The following is an 8378-nucleotide window of genomic DNA, read 5'->3' as shown; positions in this document are numbered from 1 at the left end:
GACTGCGCGCCCGCCACGGTGGCCGCGTGCTCCTCACGGCGGCCGGCCAATGGGCGCGGCGCGCGGAGCCCCGCCGGCCAATGGGCGCGCCCCTCGGCCCGGGGGGGCGGGAGGTCCCGGGACGGGACGGGGCGGGGCGGGGCGGACTCCCGGGCCCCCTCCCCCGTCTCCGCGAGGCCGAGGACTCAGCGCTCTGCGCCCCCCTTCGGTCGCCACGGCGGTGATGGCCGCTTCCTCGACCCCGCTCCCTCGGTCCCGCTCCCGGGAGGTCGGAGGGCCAAGAACAGCCGTCTCCTTGAGGCTATGGACGGCCGGGGAGCGGGAAGGGGACGGCCAGAGCGCGGCGACACCCCCCCCCCCGTCCTGACATCCTCCCCCACCCCACCCCCCGGTCCTCTGTCTCCCCCTTCGCTCCCGGGTCCTCTTGCCCCTTCTCCACCGCCCCCTCCCCCCCCCCCCAAGTCCTCCTGACCTCAGCTCCGCCGCCGTTCCCCGCCAGTCCTGCTCCGGAGGTCCTGTTCCGCGCAGACCAGGGGCTGGCCCGTTTCACTCTAGCGAATAAAGAGGCCTTATCTCGCGCCGTCCGGTGCCAGCCCCACGCCGGGTGAGACCCCGGGATCCGCAGGGACACGCAGTGCCGCCCACGCCCGCTGAAGCAGCTCCTTCTTGGTCCCGCCCTGTACCATACGCAGGTGATCCCTTTTAACTCAGAGCAGGAGGACAAGGACGGAGCGGTGCAGTGCAGAGTGGTGGGCCCGGGGTCATTGCACCTGCCTGGTTCTGACCTCAGCAAACGACCTCACCGACCCCACCCTTCGCTTTCTCCCTTGGGGCCCCTCTTGAGATGCTGTGGTCTCTTCTAGTCTTCTGGTCTCCAGACTTTCCATAGACATTCTGCTTCCCTGCTTGCAACTATTCTCCACCTGTTATTTCTACTCAAATCTGTTTCCTGAGTCCGCTTGCGTCCCAGGCCTAACGCTAGGCCCTGAGGCAGCCGACAGAGCATGGATGTGCCCCATCGGTGGGGAGCTGGCTAGCTGGACACTGTTTCCTTGGGGTGCTCCTCCCGGTTTAAGGGCGTATTTGTACCTTGGCTGAAAACCTACCAACCGTGGGCCAGATCCTGGGCCAGGAGCTGTGGCGGGGCGGGGGAGGGGTGCGGATGGAGGCCGAAGGGTAGTCCCATGGGAGCCCAGCTGAGCTAGGTCGGCCTTTGGGACTTGTCCATAAGTAAGCTTCCTCAGGGTGGGAGATGGGTGCCCGGCGGTGACAGGCTCCCAGAGCCACCAAGAGGAGAACCTGGAGTGAGCCTCCAAGCCAGTATGCAGGGAGCTGGGTAGGGTAGACCCCAGGAGAAGGCAGGTGATCCAGGAAGCAGCTCTGGGCCAGCAGCTCAGCTCCAGACTCTGTGACCTGTGCCAGGGGCCCTGCTTGCGCTCTCTCTCTTCTCCAGCCTATTTTTGTATATTTTGTGTTCATACCACCGAACTTTTTTATTGACTTTGTTTCCATTTGATGTTCTTAGACTGTGTAATAGTTGTCTCCCTTCTCAAAGATAGGCCCCTGTTGTTTTTCTAGCCTTAGGTGATGAGGTGACAGTCCCTTATAGCATGCACAGGGACTCAGCAAGCGTGAATGAAGGCTCTGGTGCTCCTGCCTGGCTTAATCTCCTAACTTCTCAGTTTCCCGTCCATAAAACGGGATGATGTAAATAAAGGAGAATGTGCCTAGGTTCTAGAATACATATAAAGAGCTGGTACCCGGCATATCATTGTCACGCTATCATCCTCGTGTTTTAGCTGACGATAATGGATCAGTTATCATGCTGCGGGCATAGGGTTAAGTGCTTTATTCCTTTTTTTTTTTTTTTTTAAGATTTTATTTATTTACTTGACAGAGATCACAAGTAGGCAGAGAGGCAGGCAGAGAGAGAGAGGAGGAAGCAGGCTCCCTGCGGAGCAGAGAGCCTGATGCGGGGCTAGATCCCAGGACCCTGGGATCATGACCTGAGCCGAAGACAGAGGCTTTAACCCGCTGAGCCACCCAGGCGCCCCAAGTGCTTTATTCCTATTACTTCTAAATCCTCACAGCATCAAAGAAAGGCCCCACTTTGTGGAGCAAGGGATGTGGTTTGACAAAGCCCATGCTCTTGAGCCGCTCTGCTGTTCTGTGATTATTGGGAATAAGGAGGTGATGCGTAAAAAGGACCTACATGCCCCTGCGTAAGGGTAAGTGCCCCAGACAAGATAGTTCTATTAATATCAGGGTTGTTCGCACGAGGTGATTGCTTGGACTTTTGTTGTGATCATGATAAAGTTCACCTTTCAAAAATGCATATCGGATTCTGTTATTTTTAGAATTCTAGTCATCAGTCACGACCCTGAAATAAATGCAAAGCATTGCATGACTGCCTTTTAGAGTAAAGCGCAGTATATGTTTATACCACCAGAGCGGGTCATCACTTCTACCAGGACTTTAAGAAAAAAGATGGCGGTGGCAGAGTAGGGGGTGCCGCGGCCAACTCCGAGCGCTGGCTTGCAAAGGGGAGGCCGGGGAGGGCCGGCTCGACGCCACGTGGGATACCCCGCCCTCTCGGGCCGCCCCGCCTCCAGAGGCGAGGCGCCTGCGCCAGCTCCCTCCGGCTGAGTTGGGCCTCACGGAGCACGCGCGCTTCGCCGCATTCGGACTGGCGGATCCGCGGCGCCCCACGGCACTCTGATTGGTGGAGGCGCTCAGGCTCTGGGTCGGGGGCTCGGCGCTCCTTCAGCTCAGCACGCGCCTGGCTGCTGGGCAGGGCCGCCGTACCACCGTAACCAGGCTTTCGGGCTCGGCTGTAGCTGGGCGCTCCAGTCCGGGGGCTGGGGCAGCTCCGGTGGCTCCCGGTTCCGCCGTACCCCTCTCCACGACCTGGGTCGGGCATGTTTTCCAGGGCCCAGGTGAAGCGGGTCCTGCAGCGGGTGCCTGGGAAGGAGCGATTCGGCGTCTACAGGTTCCTGCCCTTTTTTTTTGTCCTGGGAGGAACGATGGAGTGGATCATGATTAAAATGCGTGTGGGCCAGGAGACCTTCTGTAAGTTGGGGGTGCAGCAGGGTCCGTCTCATTTCAGGAAGGCAGGAGGCGGCTAGGGACCCGTTTTCCTGGGGGACGGTCTTAGGTTGCAGACGGCTCGTTCCATTCAGAGCGCTGAGCTGCTCTTACCGTGGTTAGAAGGGCAAGGACGGTTCCGTTCGCGGCCCGGGGTGACAAAGGCATGTCGGCGTCCAACCTTGAGACCTTCCCTGCACTTTCGGGGAGAGCACGTGACTCGATGCAGGACGCTCTGCTCTCAAGCCTGCCCCGCGTCCTTGCGGGCCGGTGACGTTGTTTGGTCCTAAGGAACAGACTTGTTGACAGCGCCGTGGAAGGGAGTGGAATCCTGAAGATTCAGGGAAACTCCTGCTAATTGGCCAGCCCTCTTCTGGATTCCTCAGTCCAAACCCTGGAAGGAGCCGGTCTGCCGGCCTAACTACCACTGTCTTTGTCTTTGCCGGGCAGAGTCATTGGCACCAGGGGCCAGCACTGTGGAAAGAGTGCCGGGCGCTGCTTTGTGGAACACTAGCTCTGGAAAGGCCAGTTCTCCTTCTGGAAAGACTTTCCCACCCCCTAGGTCCTTTCTGCTTTATCCCTCTCTAGAAACGTGTCATTTGTGAACTGCCAACCCTTATTTAAAAAAAAAAAAAATCTTAAAAAAAAAGATTTTAAAAAATAATCTCTATACTGAACATGGGGCTCAGACCCACAACCCTGTGATCAAGAGTTGCATGCTCCACTGACTGAGCCAGCCAGGCACCCCGCCAACCCTTAACTTTTTAAAGATTGATTGATTGATTTGATAGAAAGAGCACAAGCAGGAGGAAAGGCAGAGGGAGAAGCAGGCTCCCCACGGAGGAGGAAGCCTGATCCGGAGGAAGCCTGATCCGATGCAGGGCTGGGTCCCAGGACTCTGGGATTATGACCTCAGCTGAAGGCAGACACACTGATCCATCCAGGGGTTCCCCCCAACCCTTATTTTAAAAACATTGTTACATTAGTGTTTCCAAAGATTAGTCCTTTTGTTTATCCATTCATTAGTATTTAATGAGCACCCGAGAGTATATAAGGAACAAGGTAGAGAGTCCCCCACTCCACAAGAGTTCTAATGGCAGAGACCCATCATAAAGTCAATTACTATTAAGTGTGATCAGTGCTGTGAGGGGAAGTGTGTGTGTGTGTGGGGGGGGGGCAATGGCAGTCTTGGGTGGGGCTACCTCAGTTGGATCAGATGGTGCAGGGAAGGCATCCAGGAGTTACCATGTCAGGTGGGGACTGCAGACTGACTGAGTAGGTCAGCCAGATGAGGGGAATGTTAGTGGAGTTGAAAGTGTCTCATGCTAGTGGTGAGAGCAAACACGGGGCCACGGTGTGGATATTTACTGTTTGAGGGACTGCAGGTGAGCAGAGTGAGGGATGAAGTGGTTAGAAATATGCCTGGGCAGGGCCACAGGACTGGAGAACCAAGACTGTACCCAAAGGATTGAAGGGTTTTAAGCAGCAGTGGATTATCACATGAGGAGAATGGCTTCTTGGGGAGAGGAGGCGAGAATACTTGGGCTGTGTGGCTGTTCAGGTCTGAGACGGTAGCCTGGTTGGGTGGGGACAGACGGGATGCCAAGAAGTGAGTGGAGTTGAGAGATACCTGGGAGGTGATAATGACAGGGCCTGGTGATTGAGTGGACTCAGGGGATGAGCAGGGGAGGCTTCCGGTAGGACAGGCTGGTGTGGTGCAGGGGGGATACTGGCAGGACAGTCTGGACTCTGTTTTGGACATGCTAAGGTGGACATGGTTATACAGATCTGAAGCTCAGGAGGCACATCTGGGCCATGGATATGGGTTTGTGGGTCATTCAAAAGCAGATTGTGATTAAAGTCAGAGTCCAATCCCAACATTTCAAGGGTGATTGGCAATGGCTGGAGAGACAAGGCGGGAAACCAGGAGGGTTTATCACAGAAGACAGGAGGTCCAGAAACTCTGACTAGGCGAATGGGAGGTCAGCCCTCCAGGAGAGACAAAGATGCTGGTCAGTAAAGGGGAGTGGAGAGAGGCTGCAGACAACTGGTTCTTGAGAAGGTAGGAGAGGTTGGGATCAGAGCAGGGCCATAGGAGTAGCCCTTGGAAGTTAGCTAGAAGTTAGTTCTCTATTGATGACTGATCTGTGTGAAGAAAGTTCATGGCCATCTGGGGGTGAGTGAGGGTGGGTCAGGGTCATGACTGAGGAAACAGGATTGTTAGGCATCACCAAGGGCCCAGTTAAATGCATTAGTTGGCCCCACAGTGCAAAGCAAGCAGAGAGAGGGATGGAGGAGGGCAGCTGGGTGAATCTGTAGTTGGGGTTTTGAAGGTGTGTCAAGAAGTTGATATTGCTAGGAGGGAATTGCAGCTGGTTTGAGCAGGAAGACAGAACAAGGTGGGGCTGAGGGGGGTATTCAGGGGCCAAGTGCCTGGGGAAGAACTTAATAGAGGTCCAAGGACAGAATGCCTAGAAAGGTAGTAGAGGAATCGGTCAGAGCAGGGTGAATTATTTGAGAGAGCACTGCAAGTAGATGGCACAGGTTGGCTGGAGAAGTCAAGGAGGCGAAGGGGACGAGCGCTTCATCCTCACGGTGGGTGGTGTTGCCTGGGAAGATAGCACAGGACAGGTCAAGGAGCCTGACCTAGATGTCAGCGTTTTCAGTGATTGAAGGGGAGTAGAGAGCAGGTGCCCTTGCAGAGAAGACTGTGGCAGATGGCAAAAGCCAAAAAGGAAGAGGGTGGAGAATCAGCAGTGTGGAAAAGCATAGCCAAGAACAAGGGACCTGACCTGACCTCCCCACTCTGAGTTCCTGGGGATGGGCAAGGGAGCTGCAGAGCCAAAGGGCAAGAAGTGCCTTTGACACACTTTAGTTAAGGATGATTTCAGAGAAAATAGACATTTTGGGGGGTGGGGTAGGGAAGGAAGTGAGGAAAGTCTTAAAACATTGCTAAGAGGTGTGCTAGGACACGATCCTATCTTTGAAGACACGGACTGTCACCATGCTATTGACGTGCAGAACTGCATTTAACTCATTTTTTTTTTAAATTTTTAAAGATTTTATTTGTCAGAGAGAGAGAGGGAATGTGCACAAGCAGGGGGAATGGCAGGCAGAGGGAGAAGCAGGCTTCCTATGGAGCAGGGAACCCGATGCAGGACTCAATCCCAGGACCCTGTGACCATGACCTGAGCGAAAGGCAGCCGCTTAACCGACCGAGGCACCCAGGCACACCCCCGTCCAAGTTTTGTTTTAAATGAAATTTATTTTGGCCTTGAGTTAAACAATGAGATTCATAAAAAGCTGACAGACCTAGACTGTTGGTTAAATTAGTCAGACCTAGGTACCTTTACTTCCTATTTCTTAAAAGTCTAAGTAAAATTTTTATTTGACACAGATGATGTCTACCGTAGAAAAGCCTCAGAACGACGGTATCAGAGAAGGCTGGAAAATGCATCGGAGACTGAACTTCAGCCGTCAATAAAGTGAATATGAAATTTCACTGCTGGTTTCAACTCCTTTGAAAATGTACCTTTCGAATCTCTTGTTCTTATTCAGAACTGCCTTGACAAAGAATTTTTATAGTTTTCCTGTCTGCTTCAATACTTCCTAAGTCACTTTTGGACAACACTTAACGGAAAAACTATTTCCTCCTGAAACATACCTGCCCAATGAATCTATTCTATGAAATATTTCTTAAACAATTCAAGGATCAAGCAGGATGCTTTTTTAGTACAGTCTGAATTGTTTGCAAAGTCTTTTGTTCTAGGCAACAAATTGATAACCTTACTTTTTTGCAGAATTCAGATTTAATCATGGACATAAAAGTAAGCTCTCCATTCCACGACTATTTAAACCAGGATAATTATGCAGATTACATTTCTGCCAGCTACCAATCTGTCACCATTTTGCGAGGCTGGTGGGAATTCCTGACCACACATTACTCAGGTCAGGTGCTCTTGTGAACAGAAATAACCCCTTCCTTTGCCTGTCCCCACGAACATACAAGGGCTGCTGGAGCTCCAGGAAGAGGGGGGAGGCTTCACACTTGTCTGTGATGAAGATGTGCTTTCATCCAGCTGCTGAAGGTAAAGACATTGCTCCTTCCCTAAGAAAGTGAACCTTCACACTGAAAAAGCAAAACCATAAAACCACCACAGACTTCAGCTAAGTCAGAGGCTCAGTCTACTGGGGAGAGATTTTGTAATTTGACCCAGAGTAAGTTTGGGTCAGCTGATAGCAAAAACAAAGGCTTTATCCATTTTCTTTTTTCTTTTACTCCAAGCTTGGTAACTACATCCAACATCTATTTCATCAAGAACATATCTCTATGTGTAAGAAGAACATATCTCTATATGTAAGAAGGTTTCTAACAATTGCTCATGAATATTACAGAAGCAGATGCTTAAGGCCACAGGGTATTCTCAAGTTTAAGATCTCTGCCACAAACATACCTTCCCAAGCTTTTCTAGGGTTTTTTCTTTTTCTAATTTCAGTCCGTTGATGTTAGAACCAATTCAGTATAAACAGCAAGCCACTGACTACTCAGATCTCCTTCAAGCACTACCCATACCAGCTCAGTCACTGCTTAGAGATGGCTTGAATGCAAAGACCAGTGATGACCTGCAGCAGCAGGGAGAGGGAGGTGTTTCTCCTGTGCACTTGTGTGCCTAGAAAGTTCCTGGGGAACCTAACCTCACAGAGTTCCTGGTGAACCTAACCTCACAGGCATTTTAGTGGTTAGACTACAGCGTAAGGAATTACGTTGTGGTTGGATTCTCCTAGTTAACATGGCCTTATTCCATGCTTCCCCCATCCCAGTTTTAGTTTAGTACTGATTTATACAGAGAATATGTAATGGACACACTGTTTACAAAGGAAAGTTGTAAATGCTAATAAAACTGTCAACCAACTTATATGTCTGCTGTGGGTTCCCTTCCTGGCCTACCTCCCTGTCTGCACCCCAGAGAAAATCACGAGCTACAAATTCATGTTTAACCTTCCTTAAGAGTTTTCTTTCTTTTTTTAAAAATCTATATTAGCGTGCTGCTTTACTGAAGGACAACAACACTTTGTAGATAAGAAATGTCACTTTAAGGCAAGGAGACTGGCAAAGCAATTACTGCATTAAATTGAAGGTACTTTCAGAGCCTATCAGTTTCGATGCTAGAGGGTAAAAACTAACCTCTGTTAACTGAGGTGAAAACTTTTTAAATTCACCTTAAAACAAACTTTAACCCTCCTAGTACAGAATCTGACTCTGCCTGACTTACTAGACACAGGAACTACTTAGG

General features: G+C 51.6%; 1 protein-coding gene across 1 annotated transcript; it reads left to right on the top strand.

Moving 5' to 3' along the window:
* Nucleotides 1-2795: 2795 nt before the first annotated feature.
* UQCC5 (ubiquinol-cytochrome c reductase complex assembly factor 5) lies at nt 2796-7998 on the top strand. Its single transcript, XM_080816375.1, has 2 exons — nt 2796-3069; nt 6482-7998. Exons 1-2 carry the CDS (start codon nt 2919-2921, stop codon nt 6571-6573), a joined length of 243 nt encoding a protein of 80 aa, XP_080672501.1. The 5' UTR covers nt 2796-2918; the 3' UTR covers nt 6574-7998.
* Nucleotides 7999-8378: the final 380 nt, after the last annotated feature.

This window comes from Martes martes, assembly GCF_963455335.1.
Source record: "Martes martes genome assembly, chromosome: 1".
Lineage (NCBI taxonomy): Eukaryota > Metazoa > Chordata > Mammalia > Carnivora > Mustelidae > Martes > Martes martes.
Note: the sequence above shows the minus strand (reverse complement) of the source record. Positions and strands in the feature narration are given on the sequence as shown.

Bases quoted from the DNA above. Each gene is read 5' to 3' on its own strand.
- UQCC5 (XM_080816375.1), top strand. From the start codon at position 2,919: ATGTTTTCCAGGGCCCAGGTGAAGCGGGTCCTGCAGCGGGTGCCTGGG. The intron at 3,070-6,481 runs GTAAGTTGGGGG...TATTTGACACAG, and splicing joins TGTGGGCCAGGAGACCTTCT to ATGATGTCTACCGTAGAAAA.